We start from the raw sequence: 20,612 nt of genomic DNA, 5'->3' as shown, positions 1-20,612 counted from the left end.
ACATTATTTTATTTTTTTCAATTTGTACTATTTAGGAGTATGATTCCAATTTACAACATTAAATTGAGTAATAATTTAACACTTCTTCCATAGGTTAAATATATTATTTCATATGGAGAATAAATGTTTCACCTCTTCAAGAGGTCGATTTGAACATCTTTTCAAAAGGTTAAAAATACACCCTCTTCAAGAGGTAAATATTTAATATTTCTTTTAGAGAATAAATATATAAATGAGAAATTTAAATATATAACATCTCTTCAAGAGATTAGATATATAACCTCTTCAGAAGGTGTATCTTATCATCTCTTCTACTGATTAAATAAAATATACCTTTTTCAAGAGGACTATTTTACCGTCTCTTCTAAAGATTGGTACTTTATATATAGGTGGTACAGAAACAAAACTGATCATTAAGATGGTATAAATATATAGAAATATGTCAGTCGATTAAAGTCTCGTAAATTAAATAAGAATCAAAAAAATATGTCAGTTGATTAGAGTCTCGCACTGATAACGTATTATAAAATAATACAAAAATTAATAATAAAATAAATAAAGATGAGCAGAAAAATAAATGAAGACGAGACAGAAATTTACGTGGTTCGGCTATGCCTACTCCACGGGTGAAGGGGATCAAAACTTCACTATCACGAACGAAATTATAAAATGATTTAGAACCGGTCTTGTATAAAATATCACTTATCTTCACTTTATCCCTCCTCTTCACTTATTCTTACATGAAAGCATCAAATGTATGTCTAAAATAAGAAGGGTAGGGTGCCCTTTTATAGGCCAAAATGAATAGCTAAGCATTTATGAGGGTGAAAATCTAAGGGATGGAAGATGGGGTGACATCCACATTTTCCATTACCTATTTTTCTTAACATTGTTTAGATTTTAATATTTTTGTTCACCTTTTCTGAATTTTGGTAAAGAAAAAGGTGGTCTATTAAGGTTCTAAATTTTTAAAAAAATATTTACAAGCCTTTGCATTTAATGTTATCAGGATGTCTAAAAAATTAAAAATTTTCAATTCCTTGAATTTTTCAAGATTTGTATGTATAAATTATATAAAATAACAATTGTAATCATGAATTTTTGATGCTCAATTTAATTTATTTGAATTTCAAAGAAACTCAACACAAACTCAAATTCGATCATATACAAAGTTAGAGATTTGAAATTAAAAAAATAATAAAATGATATTTTTTTTTAACTATTCTATATAAATTTAGAAAACTGAAATGCAAAGTGACACTTTTATAATTATTTAAAACATTAGAATTAAAAAATAGAATCGAAAGCAAATAGTGCCAATTTTTTTTATTATTAGTAAATTTATATCATACAATCGTTTTAAAAGTTAAAAAAAAAACACTAACTTTATTTCTAATTCTTTGAAATTTTAAAATATAAAATATAAAATTATTTTCATTACTAAAAGTATCCTAACACAGACTTTTCATAAGTTTTTGCTGTGAACCTTCCCTGATGTTCATGTGAGGTTTTAGTGTATTATTACTTGTTGAAGGATTTCATCACTTTGGGTGATTTTGTTCGCATGCAAAGACACCTTTGTTCGCATGCAAATACACCTTAGTCCATATTCCATAATCCCGCTCGTATCCAAAAAAAAAAAACGTTAATTTTCAACTTTTACATTTTACAATTACAAACGACACCACTACAATATAAATATATATATATATACTCAATTTTACATAATAGGAATTCAATAGATGCATTTTTAACTTGTGTCACGTAAAAAACCATTCTTTCTAGGATCAATAGTCATATCAAGTACATTTCTGCCCTTAGATTCCTGAAATTTACCTCCCTTTAGAGTTGTGGGGTCGGCTTCAAGGGGCACGGGATTAGTCACGTGTACCGTAAAACGGACACGTGAAAACCCGATGCGTAATCCAAAAAAAAAAAATAGTCATATCAAGTAAAATTCTCGTCTACTTGAAAATATGCAACTTTGAAAGCTAATATATTATAGGATAAAAGATATTTTAACTTTTCCAAATGTTCCTCGTCTAAGATTTTAAAGATATCATGAACCTCTCATGAGGTTTAACAAAAAGAAGCAGGCCTCCTCTAAAGTCTGGTAAACAAAAAACAAAAAACGGAGTTTACCTGATATCTGACAAAAAGACAAGTTGAATGAGAGTATAAATATCCTAAAAATCAAATGACAGGTTAAGTCTATGAAATTTTTGAAACTCAAGGAAGGTTTTGCTTCTGTTTGCCAACCCTAAGTAGAGGTCCATGAGATTTTCAAAATCTCAAAGGAGGTCCACCTCTTTTTCTCCAAATTTCAAGAAAGGTCAATATCTTTTACTCTTATTTATATGCAGCACAGCATTATATGTAACAATATTGTTATAAAAAATATTATAACACCAACATCATATAAATATTTTATAAAAATTTTAGGTTCTTCCCTAACAGAATCTCTCTTGCATGTATCAGAGCAATGATCCCAAAACCTTCAAGTTGTAATCATCATCATGAACAAGATTCTCATCCCCAGAACCCTAAACAATTCTCTCCTTAACACAACCTTCTTCGAAATCATCACCAGAAACTTCTGATCAGCAATAGCTCCAGGTATTCTCTTGAAAAATTAACATCCCAGACCCTATTCAGAGGGTGTTCAATGTGGTGATCCTGAAATTTTATCACCAGCAGCTGGTGTACACACTATCAGCAGTGGGCCTGTCCAGCAGCCCGAAGTTACACTCCAATGTGTAAGGCCTTTCCCAGCTATGTCTTTCACCCTGGCTTTGGTTCATTCTCCTCATCTGGACCTGAGAATGTTTTTCAAGTCAGAATGCCAATATCTCTGTTTTAGTCTGGAGTTTAGAGCTTGAATGTTCATGTTCATTCATAACAGGTTTCTGTGATTCTGTGTACTGGTATGTCTTATTTGTCTCCGCCAGCATGGTATCTGTTAACAGTGTAAAACACTACGTCTTGATGGTGGAATCAATAAATCAAATGGGCCTTGTTCCATCAATGTTACAAGTAACTGAGCTGAACGGATTTTTGTAGAAACAGAAGCAAACGGAAGAAATAGATACCGAGAGAGAGAGAGAGAGGGAGAGAGCAAACAAGAAGTCCTCACTAAAGATAGTAGAGAATACAAAGCTACATCAAGTCATCAACTCCAACAAAAAAAGATGACATCTTACAAATAACAACCCTTAGAAGTGCCCAAAGAGAAGCCCAGTACCCTGTCATAGCCCAAAGAAGTCCCACTAGTAATCTCTTACCAGAAAAAATTCCAGAATTCCTTTCCAGTCAAATACCTTGTAACAAGCACAGTACATTTCCACAGCCTTTTAACATTCTTGTTTTATCTCAAAAACCAGAAAAAAGAAAATAGTCAAAAGTTCTTCCACCAATTTTGGATAAGCCACATTTCACCAAGAACCCCAAATATAACTATTCGACAAGTTCTGAGCAAAAGAACAATGAATAAACAAATATGACACATCCTTGGAACTATTTCCACAGATGAACCATGTGAGAAGAAAGAACATGTAAGCAACCTGGGAAACATAACTTCCAAGGGATCGCATGAGAAAATTGCCACTAGCACTGGTCCCCCACCATTCCTGATGAACTTCTTACTTCTAATAACCTTGTGATATAGGGAATTGGCCACTAAGGGAAACCCCCATAACCATTTCCCAACTAAAGAAATGTTTTATGGATACCAAATCACTAAGCCCCAAGCCCCTTCTCCCAACTCCCGAGTGCCAAACCATAACAAATCTCTGTAAACCTCTTCAAACACCCCCCCCCCCCCCGGCCCAACTACTCTCACAATAACTCTGAAAAGTGATAAAAATAAACAAGGACATTAGAAAGAGAAGCGTTAACAAGAGTAATTCAATCCCTAACAACAAGTACACCCTATTCCACCCCAAGAATCTCCTAGCCACTTCTCAACCAATGAACTCTTAAATGCAACGGGAGTAGGATTACCCCTTAAAAGAAAGAACCAAACAAGACAATGGCCATGCCAAAGAAATACAACCAGCTAAAGCCATGAACCTGACAAAGTCACCATGATCCTTTTTTTTTCATAGCAAAAGAAAATTTCATTAATAGGAGAAGAATTTACAAGAGGACATCTCCCAAAAAAGATCTGGAACAGACCAGAAAAAACAACTAGAACTACAAAAAGAGAAAAAATCAACAAGCCAGGACATTCCTCCAATCTCATTGAATCTCCTAGAAATTATTCCCTCTAAAAAATCCAAAACCAACAGACCACAATAATGCCAAATATTAATTTTATCCCACATCAGCAACCAAATAATATGAAGAGCAGAAAGAAACAGTTCAAACGGATCAAAAATTCAAAAAATGATTTGCAAGAATACACTCCCAACTGATCCAAGGACCAAGAAAGAACATCACTCCCCCGAAGAAAGGTTACTCCCATTCAATAAAGATAACGAAGAGGACAACTCCACCATCTTGCTATTGTTAAGAGGTCTCCTAAAATGGAGATTCCAAGAAAACAAAGAACTACTCAGATCCCCAACAAAGAAAGATGTGGCTCTATTTTGCCCAACACTTAATGAAGGAGAAGAGGGAAAGAAGTGGGAAAAGCAGCATTTCCCAGCCAAGCGCCTTTCCAGAAACAGATACATGAATCCCCTCCCCTCAAGTTTAGCGTGAGGGGTGAAAGAAGGATAAATCTAAGAAATGGAACTCTATGGCCTACCCAAAGAACATCTTAAAATTAATATTGGTATCCCACCCATTCTCATTCAACCCAAACTTCTTATTACTCTACGCCAAAGGGAAGAATCTTGAAGAGGGAAGTGCCATAACCATTTAGCTAAGAAAGTGTTTTTAACACCAACTTACGTATACCCAGCCCTCCCTCCTTAGACTTGCAAACCTCTTCCCCTCTTAAGTGTTCCCTGTGACCCCCCACACCAGACCCCAGAAAATCTCTCATAATTCTCTCAAGCTTTCAAGCAATCCCCATTGAATCTTAAAAACAGACAGAATATATAGTAGAAATCTAGAAAGACAAGCCTGAATGAGAGTAATTCTTCCCCAAAAGAGAATAGAGCCCCTTTCCACCCATCTAACTCTTCGTCACCCTTTCCACAATTGGGACTTCGAAATTCCACAGCTCTAGGATAAAGCACCCCCCCCCCCCCCAAAGGAATCCCTAAGTCAATGGCCAATTTGGAATGTCACACCCCACTGTAGTAGCCCACACCCTAACAAGCTCCACTGGCACATTCAAAGCTGCTAAACCACTCTTCCTCATGTTAATTTTAAGGTCAAACACCCTCTCAAAGATTTGAAGAATACCTGAGATTCTCCTGAAAGAAGGGCAATGATCATCAAGAAAGAAAATGGTATCATTAGCAAACTGGAGGTGGGATACCACGACTCCCTCTCTACCTAAACCTCTATAACTAGCCCCCTCTCCACAGCTCTATCCACCATCTTGCTCAACACATCAGCTACAAGGATGAATAAAAAGATGGATAAAGGATCTTGTTGTATAATGCCCCTCGAAGCACTAAACTAGGATTTGGGTTTCACCATTCATGATCACCGAGAACCACACATTAGATAAATAGCCCCATATCCATCAACGCCAGCGCTCACTAAACCATTTCTTACAAATACTTTATCCAAGAACCTCCAACTTACGTTACTTACCCCTTGTCAATGGTTATTTAATCATTTAGCAAAATTATTATGCATTAAGAGTTTTGTTAGTAATAAGTTTTGAGTTAGTAAAGGTATTATGGTCATTCCTATTGTACTTGACATATATTATAAATAGAGGGAAAGACCTATGGTTGAGTTTAGGTCTTCTATTTTACCCAGTTATTCAACAGGGTATCAGAGCATGATTCAAAAACCTAAACCTAGTTGTTACCACCACCATCAAAACCAAAGCCTAAAACCCAAAATCCGCTGCATGTCCACCACCATAGAAGAATTTCCAGCAATATTATAGCCCTAGAAAGCATCCAGCAGCAGCCGAAAGTCAGACCAATCGCTGGAATTTTCAGGGCGACACTAGCAGTTCAAGAACATCAAATCACCCACAGACACTGCCGATCTGCCCCCCACTGAAATCCCATCTCCAGGCAGTGTCCCACGTGCCCTCACGCAGAGGTCGAAGGCTGCCAAGGCCAACCCCACGCACCAGCAAGTGAAGCTACCTCAGGCATGGTTTTGACCTGAAATCATCCAGCAGTGATCCAATCCCTCTATTAACATGTCATTGGAGTTTTTCGTGATGTTTTTTTGTCCAAAGATCTCACTTTTTTAATTGCTCATGTGCAGCATCCAAGGTATGGTTGTTTGATGCTTCGTGAAGCTGTTTATCAACGGTTATTGAGTTTATTGAGTCTGAAACAGTGGGGTTTGCTGTGTTTATAGATTCAATGTTCTAACCTTCCATGTACCAAAATATCAAGTTGTTGGGCATGTGTTTTGCTTAAAGATCCAATCTTTGTTTGCACTTGTGGTTATTCGTTAGTTGTTGTTCGGTGTTGGTAACAGGACTTTCTTGGAGCAGTGGCAGTGCTCATATGCTGTTTTTGTAAGGCTGTGGCAGTATTATATAAGTTTTTTGGTGATTTGTTGATGGTAGTTTCAGTGGTTCACCTCTTGGGGCTGCATCTGAATTTCTTGGTGCTGTGGCAGCCTTGCACTAATTTATTTGTGAATTGTTCATGGTGGGTCACCTTGTTCGTGGTTGTTCCGATTGTTCCAGCAATTAATCTTATGATCATTGATCTGAGTTTGTGAACATTGGGATGGAGTTTGCAAATCCCAAAAGTATGGTTCCTTAGTCACTTGTTTGAGTGAACTGCATACTGTGACTATATCAGAGGAGTATTCAAGGTTTCTACAGTATCAATTGTCTCAACAAGCATCTCATCACATTGCGTATTTTGCCCAGAAAGGTAATCCTACAGCCTGTATATTATCTGATGTCCTTCCTAGTAATCCTTAGGTTATCGATTCTGCTGCCACTGACCATATAACAGATGCAACCAACTTCTTTTCTGATCTCCAATATCCTAATAATCTACCTCAAGTTACCTTTGCTGATGGGTCCACTATTGCTGCTGTTAAGCGGATAAGAATAGTAAATCCTACTCCTTCTACCTCTCTTTCTTCTGCTTTATACAATCATAAATCTCCTTTCAATCTCATGTCAGTTAGTGAGCTTACAAAGTCACTAAATTGTTCTTTTACATTCTTTCCTAATTTTGTGGTTATTCAGGATATGAAGATGAGAAATAAAATTGGCATAGGACATGAGGCTCGTAGACTTTACTACTTTGAGTCGCCTTATCCACCCTTTGCCCACACAATCACAACTACATGACTTCAAATCCATTGTTGCCTTGGTCATCCATCCCTAGACAATTTAAAACAGTTAGTTCCTACATTGAGCTTTGTGTCTAATTTTAAGTGTGAGTCTTGACAATTGGGCAAGCATCATCGTTTTCCCTTCGCTTCCCAGGTCAACAAACAAGTGGTTAGTCCTTTCATGCTAGTCCATTCCAATATTTGGGGTCGTAGTCGTGTCACATTAAAGTTGAGGTTTTGGTACTTTGTTACATTTGTTAATGACTACTCTAAAATGACTTGGTTTTATTTAATGAAAAATCGTTCCAAGTTGTTTGATATCTTTTGTGCCTTCTACTCCCAAATAAAGACTCAATTTGATATGCCCATCAGGATACTTCGTAGTGATAATGCTAAGGAGTACTTTTGTACCCAATTCAGTACTTTATGACTAACTCTGGCATGATCCATCGGTCCTCTTGTGCCCACACTCCACAACAAAATGGAGTCCCAAAACAGAAGAACAGACATATTCTTTAAGTTACTCATAACCTATTGTATCAAATAAACGTCCCTAAAGTTTTTTGGAGCGATCCCATGCTCACAAATTGCTCCCTTATCAATAAAATGTCACCCTCTGTCCTTGGTGGTAAAATCCCGAATTTAGTTATCTTCTCTGAGGCTCCTTTGTTGTCCTTTCCTCTTCATATATTCTGGTGTGTCCTTTGTCCATCAATTAACTCCAAAAACAGATAAGTTGGATCCTCGTGCTATCAAATGTATTGTTCTAGGCTAATCCTATACTCAAAAGGGATATCGATGTTATAGTCCTACTTTATATCGACTCTTTGTCTCTACTGATGTCACCTTTTTTGAGTTTTCATCATACAACTCTGACTCCTTGAGTTGTGTGACCTTGATGAGTCACTTCCTCTGCCTTGCCTTCCAGATCCAAACCTAGTATCTGTACCCACTCCTCCTACATCTTCATCCAGTTTAAGTCCTTCTCGTCGCTTGGATCATCCCAATTTGTAGGTATACACACAGCGACTCAAAGGGGAACTGCCTACTCCAGCTTCTACTACTGTGCCTCTACTTCCCACATCAAATGATCATATTTCCTATGATGTTGATCTCCATATAGCTGTTCGAAAAGGTAAACGCACTTGTACCCAACATACAATCTCTAATTTTGTTTGTTATAATTTCCTGTCAACCTCTTATTACATACTTATTAGTACTATGTCTTTTGTTGCTCTTCCAAATCTATTTTTGAAGCCCTATCTCATTCTGGGTGGAGGACGGCAATGGTTGAAGAGATGCATGCACTACATGATAATGATACTTGGGATTTGGTACCTTTCCCTCCTGATAATTTTGTGGTTGGTTGTTGCTAGGTATACAATGTGAAAGTCAATCCTAATGGTTTTGTGGCTCATTTGAAGGCTACCTTGTTGTTAAGGGGTATACTCAGGTGTATGGTTTCGCTTATTCGGACACATTCTCTCCAATCGCTAAACTTGCCTTAGTACGTTAGTTTATTTCTTTGGCCGCCACATGTCATGATAGCCTCTACATCAATCAAACATGAAGAATGTTTTCCTACATGGTGATCTTCATGAGGAGGTATATGTGGAGCAACCACCTGGGTTTGTTGCTCAAGGGTAATCAAGCTCCATATGTCGGCTTAATAAATCATTGTATGGAATAAAACAATCTCCAAGAGCACGGTTTGGCCGTTTTAGTGCTATAGTACTTGAGTTTGACCACCATCAGTGTGCAATAGATCACTCTATATTTTATTATCATACTTCAATTGGCAGGATTTTGCTTATTGTGTATGTGGATGACATTGTGATCACTACTGATGATGATCGAGGCATCCAGGACCTAAAGCTTTTCCTACAGAGTAAGTTTCAGACCAAGGTCTTGGGACCATTAAAGTACTTCTTGGGTATAGAAATATCGGCATCTCGTACAAAAATTTTCTTATCACAAAGAAAGTATGTTCTTGATGTTTTAGATGAGACAAGGTTGTTAGGATCCAAACCTGCTGATACACCCATGGATTCGAATAGTAGGTTAGTGCCAGATGTTGGTGAATTGTTGCCTAACCTAGGTCGATACCGAAGGCTTGTTAAAAAGTTGAATTATCTCCCAATCACTCGACCAAATATATCCTTTGCAACAAGTGTTGTGAGTCAGTTTCTCGATTCCCAGAGAACAAGTCATTGGGATGCAGTAATTTGCATTTTGAGATATCTCAAAGGTGCAGAGGTCTTTTATATCAAGATCGAGGTCACACTCATATTCAGGGTTATACAAATGCAGATTGGGTCGGGTCACCTTTACACCAAAGATCCACAACCAGGTATTGTATCTTTGTCAGCGGTGATTTGGTGTCCTAGTAAAGTAAGAAACAAACTGTGGTGGTTAGGTCGAGTGCTAAGTCAAAGTATAGAGTTATGGCGTACACTGCATGTGAACTTGTTTGGTTGAAGAACATTTAAAAGAACTATAGGTTTTCTGCATTCTCAGCTTATGGAGTTGATGTGTGACAATGAAGCTGCTATTCATATTGCACATTGAAGTTGATTACCACTTTATTCAAGATAAATTTGTATAGAAGCTCACTACAAACACTCATATGAAGTTTGAGTTTCAGCTTGCTGATTTGTTCACTAAAGCTTTGGGAGGTGCTCGTAGGAAATTCATTTGTAACAAGCTAGGAGCATATAATATAGGCTCCAGCTTGAGGGAGAGTGTTAATGGTTATTTAGTCATTTAGCATTATTATTATGTGTTAGTTTTGTTAGAAATAAGTGTGAGTTAGTAAGGGTATTATGGTCATTCCTATTCAACTTGACATACATTATAAATAAAGGGCTCTCCTATTGTTGAGTTTAGGTCCTCCATTTACCCAATTATTCAACACCCCTATTGTAAGATTTCTTAAAATCTTATTTAAAACAAACCCCCTCTTCTTAATCTACAACTATCCTTTACCACCTCATTGACCACTAGAATGGCATCCATTATTTGTTTGCCCCCTACAAATGCGCTTGGGTGCAAGAAATAGTATTAGCAAGCACCGCACTCAACCGATTAGCTAAAGCTTTAGTGATAATCTTGTACACACTAGAGACAAGAATAAAAGGTCTAAAATCCTCAACCTTAATAGACCTCCTTTTTTTGGCACCAAGGCTATAAAAGAGGAGTTGATGCTTTGGGTCAAAGTCTCATTACCAAAGAATTTAGTAATAACTTTTAATAAATCGTCCTTACAACCTTCCAACAATCTTTGAAAAAACAATGTTGAGACCATCAAGGCTTGGGGCCTTTTACCCCTTTCCATCCCAAAAACCACCTCTCAATTCCTCCTCACCAAATAGTCTCTCTAACCAACTCTTCTTATCAACGGTAATAGAATTCCAATCTAGTCCCTCCAACATTAGTCTACAATGGTCATCCTCCGAATACAAATTTTGAATGAAGTTAGTAATAATGGAAGTGTTCTGATCTTGGTCATTAGTGGCTCTCCCACCCCCCACATCTAACTTCCTAATCAAATTCTTACTCCTCTTACCATTGACTAGCCTATGCAAGAAAGAAGAGTTACAATCATTGTCTTTCACCCATTTAAATTTGGTCTTTTTCCTCCAACTCCTCAATTCCTAGAAGATCACTCTTCCATCTTCTTATTCAAGGGACTCTTCTTTGCTCCTCACTTTCCGAGAGATTAATCTCCTCCTCCTTCAAATCCAAAGAAACCTACTAGCCACCGCTTTCCCCAAGGGGAGATCTCTCAGGCTACAATGCCTAATTAAAGATTCAAAGTTCTACATACTAGCAGAAGCTCTAACACCACCCCCCCCCCCCCCCCCAGGGCCCTTTCTTTTCCTTCTCTCTGGGAAATCTCACCACATTAAAATCACCTCAGACTATCCACCTACAGGAGCAAAAAACCATAAAAAAAGTAAAGTTCTTCCCAAAAAGAGCCTCTAAGAGTTGGCACTTGGCTGCAAAGGCCCATATAACCCACCATTGCCCCCTCCCTCTCACCCCAAAAAAGCATAAAAAAGGAAAAAACACCGCCAACGTGTCCACTCTAAAACAAACCAAGAGTTCCACAAGACAATAATACCGCCAAAGGCACCATGTGAGGGCAAAAATTTTGAATCCCTACTACAATCACCCCAACACTTCTAACAACCCACCCAATTTTATTTCCTAAATAAGAAAAAATTCCCAATCCCTTACTACGACCACCCCAATACTAATAACAACCCTCCCATCTACTATTTCCAATTTTATTTCCTAAATAAGAACCATATCTAGGGAATACTTTACCAAGCCTTCCTTAATCAAGTTCCTTTCCCTATTCTTAATGCTCTATTATTCCCACCATCTTCATAATTTGACACATTTTCCCCCCTTCCATAACCCTTTACCACCCTCATAATTTATCAATGAAACATAGTTTTTAAACTCTTCCTGAACTTTCTTTTTCCTCCCCCATGCCCTAGGGCTTAATCCCACTCTCACCAGATTCCCAATAGGGGTAAATAGTTCTAGGCCTAGGTCCCCAAGAAGATTTTGTTGGCCTATGCTCTCTCTCTCTCTCTCTCTCTCTCTCTCTAACCACCCTTAAATTTAAATCCACAACTCTCCCCTTTATTAGAGTCCTCCCTTTGGTAAAAATCTTCTAAAGAAAGAATGTGTTCAGTATGACTTGGAAGGATACCTTTACTAATACTAGATGGACCACGACTAGGATCCTCCCTAAGAAAATCACCCTTCCCATACTCATCCCCTCTAGCACCATAAAAAGGAATAATTAAATTAATTACAGGAGAAATATTGAGCCCAGAAGCAAGTTCGGAAGAGAAAGGCCACTCATTAAAGCTATCAAATGGTCAAAATTATGATAAACAAAGTTTGTACCTGCTTGAGCATTCTTAGGATCTGGCTAAAGACAATCTCTCCCTGATTTTGTAAGGTTGTTTCTGAACTTACACGTTCAAAATACCCCTCCCCCAAGCTCTCCTTTATTACCTTCAAAGAGTTGTATTAAACCCTCCTCATCTATAGATTCAAGATCGGCTCTCATTTGATCAACTAATAATTTCTTTTCAAATTCATCTATGCTGCCCATATCTTCTTTCAAATCATAAAACAAATCATCTTCTTCTTCCTCATCATTCTCATCTTCTCTCTCGGCACTAAGAACAAAGGAAAGAACTAATTGGTTTTTTTGATTTGATCCCAGCTATTCGTGCGCATCTCTACTCCATTGCATGTATCCTCTAGACTCTCACCAGCCATAGAATCTTCTAAACTTTGCACACCCGATATACCAAACTTGCAAAATCTATTCTATCCCTTCCCACCTCATTCGCAAGCCTATATTGTTGTGTTTCTCGAGCTGAACTCTTTTCAACAACCTTGATAAGGCCAAGTGCTTTGCTTTTTTCATTTTAGCCCATTTGTATTGGACCTTTGAGTGATCGACCCAACCTTATCAGGTCCTTTCAATTCCCAAAAGACCTCCAAGACAATTTAAAATATTTCCTACCTACCCACCATCTTCTCAAATGGGATTGGGATTCATACAAGGAAAGAACCTTCCCCAATCCCTATGACTATGTATGGTCAACTTTCCTGATTCCATCTCCTCTTATTACGTCAATGAAATATTTGGTGGAAGTCTTTCAAGAACACATAGCCTCTATGTTCTCCTTTTGCCTGACATTCAATGAGCCACAATCAGAGCATCTCCAGCTACCAAGCTTGGTTTTGGAGGGTTTGTTCATAGGTGACGAAAGTTCCAACATAGTAGCAAGAAAGGCCGTCCACCCTATTTTCTAAACTCCTTCAAGAATTCACACTGATTGGAATTTGCCTTTGTTCTCCTTCCTTAAACAAAAATATCTCCCATTGACATTTTCTAAAATATTGAGACTAACTCTATTAACCATTGGAGGCAAGCCCTCTTCAACCTCCATTAGACCCATCCTCATTAGCCTTAAAGCCCTCACAAGCACCTCTTTCTCCATCACTACAAAAGAAACGTGTTTCCCTGCAAATTCCATGATATGATATGTTGAATAGTACAATTGGTTTACAAAGACCACCTTCCTCTCAATTTTAAATGTTGCATAGCCTCCCATCCTTGCTAAGAGAGTGAGTAAGACAACTTGTGTTCCAACTAGGAAAGAAATCAAGGTAGAAAGAAGGCAAAACCAAGAATGGGTGTTATGCGTGCCATGACAGCATGACTTGTGACCGAAGTTAAATATCCAGTGATTTAAGGAGCCCGTTGGTGTAGTACGACAACCTTCAAAAGGATGTAGGTGTGATACGATGATTGAAGATGGGAAAAAGAAGAATAATGGTGTTTGAGAAGCTACAAGATTCAGTTCCTAAAGGGAGAGAAGATTCCAGTGGTCAACAAGGGTTATCCAAAGATGTGCAATGTGTGAAATGGTGCATGATAGATGGAATATGGTTTTAAGAGGCAACATCATTCAATTTCAAGAGGATGATGAAATACTAATGGTCGACGAAGGATTTCTGATGGTACACGGTAGGGCTGTGCAAAATTCTGTCTAAACCGAAAAAAACGACTAAACTAAATTGATTCATCTTATTTGGTTTGATTTTGAATCCTATTCAATTCAGCTCAAATTTTGCTATCGAAATAAAAGGTTGGTTCAGTTTCAGTTTCTCCATTTAGATTTCCATTGGCACCAAAAACCAAAATAGCCAACCCACTAACACTAGCCTAGGCCCCTTGCGGTGCTAACCCCCTCCCTATTACTAGGCTACTAGCCCAGTCCAATTGTCAACTTTAAAAGCTAGGTTTAGGTTAGGAAAGCCATCGTAGATTATAGCCATCTGCAAGGTGTGAAGTGCGAACGCTTCCTCAATGACAATGACTCCTCCTCTACTTGCGACACTGAGCTTGCCAGCCACTGCCCTCCCATCTATCCAGCTTCCTTCCTCAACCCATCGGCCATTATTAGAGCAAAGATCACAAGCCAAAGGTATGTTCTTAGATCTTTTTGGGTGTTGTAGCAAGGCTCCTGATCTTGTGAGCATTCAAAGTGGAAGATTTATTTTCTGAAAGATATCAATTATTGCTTTTTTCAATTGTGATGCAAAGATTACATTGTAATTGAAATTCTACACAACAAATGTTATATTGGTTTTTTTCATTTTCAAGTGTAGATTCTACTTTGATTGGATTTCTACTAATTTGGCTTTCCTAGAATAACATTTGATTCTCTAAAAACCTCTCTTCCCACATCAATTAAAAGATTTATTTAGGATTTCAAATTAGGTCTTCTTGATTTCCAATTTTGGATCTCTATTCTTCCTTTGTTCATGGCTCCCCCAAATGATCTTGCCAAGTGCCAAACCAATTTTTGAACTCAATCAATTCAGTTTTGTAGTTTGTCTATGGACGATTTTTAAGGATGTTTGGTTCGAATACTGAATAGAACCGAACTGATTCAGTTTGGTTTTGGTTTTAACAGGGGTTTGGTCTGGTTTGGTTCATGCTTCAACAAACCAAAGAAATTTGGGTTTCTCAATTGTTGCCCCCTCGATGTGCGGTCAACGAGATGGTGCGTGATGGGCGAAAATAGTAAGAAGATGATTGAGAGGTTATTAGATTCAGTTTCTACTGATAAAAAGCATGAGGAGGAGGTTTCTAAAGGGAGAGCTCTAGGAGAGGGAGGCGGGAAAGCTGCCATACCGCGAACTCATAGAAGGGAGGTGCCAGAAATAGTTCATTCAAAAATCCAAATGTGAGGGACCTATGGCCCATATTAATACCTACCACCCCACTCATAGAGACATTGATCTTCAAACTCGAAATCTCCTCAAAATTCTCAAAGAATCTTTCAAAATTCCTCAACATTATCCTCGAGATAAAATATAGTATCAACTTCAAACTCAAGGTGAGACACTTCCACCTCCTCCCTAGCTATCATTAAACCTCTAATGACTGCCAATCCTCCAGCATGAGCAATCAATCTACTCTACCCATCAATCACCATCATATTACTTTCAAGGGAAAAAATAAAAAATAAAAAACCTTAGTTTGACTTTAAGCTTAGAAAGGTCTCCTAGGAAGTCTAGTGTCTGGAAATTTAGTAAACTAAGAAAGTAACAGAACTTTGGATAACAATCGTTAAGTACCTCAATTTGCCCTTTTGGTCTTCTTTTGGTGAATTGGCAATATTATACACTTTAGATATCAAATAAAAATTAACTAACTCAAAACATACGAAAAATGAAGCCACGTGGAACGATTAAAGAATAACAGGTAATAAATATGAAGCTGTCTAATTAAAGCATTAAATATGAAATAAACTAACTAAACAATGAAATAAACAAATCCCGAAGTTTAATAATCAAACAAAAAAGACATGATCAAACAATCGTATATGTCAAAAGAAATGTAACATCCATACATAAATTAGCATCAACGTCTGATGATCTAATCATAATTTAATAAATAATGAAATGCACAGTATCTGAATAACAACAAAATTAATCAAACCCAAAATCACTTTGACCATGAATTTGAGCTTGAGGTGAAACTCCAAGTTGCCCATTTATCCCCATTTTTTGAATGATGGTCAGATCCCTAGTGGTTCAAAATCATTTACAAAGAGGGGAGCCAAAATACCAGCATGCACACGCACATACAAATAAGAAACAACCATGCATCCATCGCACAATTAAAGAGGAAAGAATGCACAAAGAGGAGAATAAAACATCCTCCCATGGAAAAAAGAAACAATAAGAGAAGAGACTACCATCAAAATAAAGCCGCCTTCCAATCTCGCAGTAGATCCAAAAAGAGCAGCCTTTTAAAACAGCCTGCTGCTAATGACCAGAGATAAACCAAGTACTGAATCCTTTCTTTATATATAAACAAAGAAATGTATTAAAGGAAGAAAGGAGGAGGACAAACATGAAAACGAAAAAAGAGAAAACCAGGGAGGACAAGATATTCTACCATTACAAAAGGAAAGCAGCTAAATAGAAGAAAATAAATACAACACAATCAATAAAGTAATGCCAGCCAATCCCGCTGCATTCTTCCAATGAAACATGCCAAGAGAAAACATTTTCCAAACAGCAAAAGAGTGCCAGACCACTCCACTCCAAAGCATATTACTGGAAGTGGCAACACCTTTAAAGCTTCTAGCATTTCTTCCAACCAAAGGCACCAAATAATACTCAGAACAGCATACTGCCACAAAACTTTCCTCTCTATCCTCAAACAAAACCTCCAGACATAATAATACAAGGGCTCCAAAGAATCTGGCAAACCCAATTTTCTCCAAGGATCTCGAACAAATTACTCCAATGTCCCCAAGAGAAGGGATGGTTTAACAACAAATGAGAGCAAGTCTCGCCATTCATAAAACAGAAGACACGAACATCAGGATATAGGGCCATTGTTGGGTCATCACTTTTGAAACAAATCATCAGTACTGATTTTCTCAAAGATAGCAGTTCAAGAAAAGGCCTTGATCTTTGAAGGAACCTTAGCTTTCCATAAGAATAAAGGCCAAAGAGGCTGACATTAGGGTCATGGGTCAAATGAGCAAAGAAAGATTTCCACAAGAAATCCCAAGAAGAATCAAGACTCCAAACACATTTCTCACCTACCTGCGCAAAAAGAATCAAGCATGATAGTCAATGAAACAAGCTAGTCAAATTTCTCTCTCATTGATATGCCTCCCAAAATTAAAATTTAGAGAAAGGCCACACTCTTGCTGAATGAGGGAGACAGCAATAGGAGACTCACAAACATTAGATAAATGAAACAGCCAAGGGAAACCATTAGCCAAAGGCACATTCTCAATCCAATTATCTTCCCAAAAGCATATTCTCTCCCCATTACCCCCTTTATAACAGACATTAAGAAAGAAAGACCAATAGAGATGTGTAATAAATATGAGTGTTTCTTTCTATCCAAATTCCCCATTAAACTGCAAAGATCCTGCGAGTCCACAAAACCAAACTGTTTCCACTTGACACAAACATTGTAAATTAGATTATGTAATAAATCCTCCACTGAACCTGGACAAACCCGATTCTCCCCAAAAACATAAAACTACTCAGTACAAATCCCTCAAGACAAAGCAATGCAAAAATTGATGCAATGCGGATTCTGAGCTATCAATACACAAGAAAACAAAAATCTGGAGATAACGCCTTCAAATTCAAAGAAATATATCAGTGAGTACAAAATTATAGTAATACCCAAAAATCTCAAAAATCTAAAATGCCATGCATCAGTCTGCAGCTTCATTTCTCATGCTGCATCCCAAGGCATCAAATTCTTGCATAATAGCATCATGAATTTGCACCAACAAGCAAAAGCATCGCCACATTTGCACTCACCACACTCTTCGCACACCTGATCTCTATCCATGGTAAACTGCAATAACCGCCCATCAAGGAGAGCTCAATAAGTTTTCTAGTTGACCATAAGACTTAAATCTCTTCCCTAAGCTAGCATAAAGAAAATCTTGAAGAAAAAAAAAAAAAGGGCAGCCCGGTGCACAAAGCTCCCGCGTATGCAGGGTCCGAGGAAGGGGCAGGACCACAATGGGTCTATAGTACGCAGCCTAAAGAAAACCTGTTTCAGATATTTAACAATCTCTCTGTAACCTTAAAAATAGATTAAGATTTTGGAAACTAGTGACAACTTAAGACGTGAAAAAATCAGAATACCAGTGCGCTAGTCCCAAAAACACTATAAATCATAATGGTTCTGACACTAGGTTAGACAACAGCTTGATCTACAAGCTTAAATTAAGAGGCGAGCCAACAACTTATGTCAAGCTAACATGAACTATGGAAATCATATTTTTTTTCAAAAAATAAATAAAATAAAAAAGTGTTTTCAAGGAAGGGTATCAACATACCATCAGGTATTAACCACAAAAGATGTGTGCTCTTTCTCTTTCTTGTAGCGAGCCAGGTGCTCATGATATTCATCCAGCTCTTTCTCCAACTTCTCAATGAACTGACTTGTATGCTCAAGAGACTGTTCATATGTATATTTCTCCAAGGCCTGCAATTTTCAGAATGAAGAGGATTACATCATAATTCATGCATCAATTGCTAATGTTCATACAAAGGAACCACCCACAGTCCAGTATCTAAAATGTTCAGGTTATTTTTTTTTATGGATAGAAAAAGGAAATTTATTAAGAAAGAAAGCAGAAATGCAGCTCACTGGAAGGCAAAAAATCCTCTGAAAAAAGAAAACCAAAACATACAAAGTAATTGAGGAAAACCTTTTCAAATGGCGACAATCCGAAATTATCAACCTCATTAAATTATTTAATCTCCTGCCAGCTCTTCTAAGTATGATTTTTTGGGTTAATTTTAACCTGTAGCATCAACTTAATATTAATCTTTTATCTTCAATAACAGACAACAGGTTCTGAACTTCTGTTCCCAGCATTTTAAAGGTGAAGGCATAGGGCAAAATGTTTTACCATGGATGGGGCAAGACATAAGCCCTTTAGGAATTTAAGTTTTTATAAATATATAAAAATAAATTAAACATAGTATAAATAATAAATTTTTATTAATAAATTATGAAATCATTAATATAAAATTCCAGCACTTCAATATCTCACAAATGCCAGCTGCATTTGCCCATGAATTTCAAAACCACAGCCATGTGCCCGTCTGAGCAAACAAAATAACTAATTGGCTACCAACAGAATAAGACATTGCTTGCGACAATCTGGAAGCCAAAGGAAATCTCTCATAATCCAAATTTCAGCAGCCCAGCCCTCATCCCTACTCTCTTTATCAATTCTTATGCACGTCATACTGGAGAGAATCAGAGACAAAGGGCTCATCAAGATTAGGGCATGAGGCATCATCTCACACACAAAAGGCTTTTCAAGATCAGATACAGTCGTAGCAGGCATGAGGGCAAAGAGAGAGCGAGAGAGAAGGGGGGTTAGTCATCAATTGGAGAAGCTTGCCACAGGGATAGGAAAGGTCAAGAGAGGTGGTTGAAGAAACTGCCAATGTGCAGATTGAAGAGTGAAGGGTGAGCACTGGCAAATTGACTCTTCCTGTTCTGCTCAAGAACGAATGAGTGAGGCGTTTTTGAGCCCTCTTTCTTTTCTTTTTTTTTGGCTTTTATATTTCTGGTAAGAAAATATAAAAAATGCATTCCTCTTATTTGTACATCATTTTTTTGCCAGGCATTAAAGGCGCAAGCTTTTTCTTTTTGGGGATACACCTTGCAGAAAAAGTAAGCACCTTTAGGGACTTATGATTGGTGAAAAGATCCAACTCCCTCAGGTGAGCCAACACCCTGAGGCGCACATTGAAACATCTTCTAAACCGGTGCTGTCTCCTACCAAGAATCAGCAATTCCTACAACCCACTCATAAAAATAATGACATTCTATTATCTATGTTCTCTAAAACTTTGACATACGTGTGAAGCACAAAATGTTGAGAAATGAAATGAAGGTTTTTTTACAAGAAAAAAATTCCATTCATAAACAGCATTCTCCATTAATCAACTAAAAGCAGTGACAGAAGTAATGCTCTACAGTCACTTTGGAGATGGGACGACAAAATCCCCTAAAAAAATACCCAAAGAATGTGCCGAAAGAGAAGCGAGTGATAGGTACATAGTAGTTTTTGCATTGAAAATCCTTGCATTTCTCCTGGTCTACAAAATCTAAAGAAGAACCTATATTGAACAAATCCATAAGCCATCCATTTTTCACTCTTCCCAAAACACCAAAGCAGAGAAACAAGATAGACTGTTAGGATCTAAACTGAAGAATCTGGTGAAAAAATTTTTAGGTGGTTAAAGAATTTATGAAAGAAAGAGAAAGTGCAAAATCTAGAGAATAAGACATCCTCCAACAAATATAAAGAGAGTAAAAAATACAAGAAAGCTGCACCCTGCCCCCCTCCCCCCAACCCAAAAAAAATACAAACATTAAAAAAGGGACCAAAAAAATGTCCAAAAACACCCAAAAGACAGCCTGAGAGGAGGCAAGAAAAACCACCATGCTCCATACAAATAGGAAGCATGAGCGTGACTTGATCTTTGAAGATTTTAGCATTCCTGCCCATCCACAGAGTCCAAAAATAGCATATCAAGCACAACTGGACAACACTTCCCTTCTCACTTCAAACCCTATATACTTCACCAACATAAAATCATCCACTGCT

General features: G+C 37.5%; 1 protein-coding gene across 6 annotated transcripts in view; it reads right to left on the bottom strand.

Annotated features, from left to right (window-relative positions):
* Positions 1–2,375: 2,375 nt before the first annotated feature.
* LOC131163653 (uncharacterized CRM domain-containing protein At3g25440, chloroplastic) overlaps positions 2,376–20,612 on the bottom strand; it is a 38,645-nt gene continuing 20,408 nt past the window's right edge. Inside the window, exons 4-6 of one of the 6 annotated variants that reach the window (XR_009139080.1) lie at positions 18,318–18,466; positions 16,191–17,052; positions 2,376–2,816 (exon numbers count right to left, since the gene is read on the bottom strand). Coding sequence is in view for 4 of the 6 variants with exons in the window: in XM_058120294.1 (XP_057976277.1) it covers positions 18,320–18,466 (147 nt within the window). In the remaining 2 variants the exon portion in view is untranslated. Of the gene's footprint in view, positions 2,817–16,183; positions 17,053–17,417; positions 17,828–18,317; positions 18,467–20,612 lie in introns of those variants that run through there. The other 5 variants (XR_009139081.1, XM_058120294.1, XM_058120292.1 and 2 more) reach the window with 5 other exon arrangements.

The sequence above is a fragment of the Malania oleifera genome, chromosome 9 (assembly GCF_029873635.1).
Source record: "Malania oleifera isolate guangnan ecotype guangnan chromosome 9, ASM2987363v1, whole genome shotgun sequence".
In the NCBI taxonomy this organism is placed as follows: Eukaryota; Viridiplantae; Streptophyta; class Magnoliopsida; order Santalales; family Ximeniaceae; genus Malania; species Malania oleifera.
Note: the sequence above shows the minus strand (reverse complement) of the source record. Positions and strands in the feature narration are given on the sequence as shown.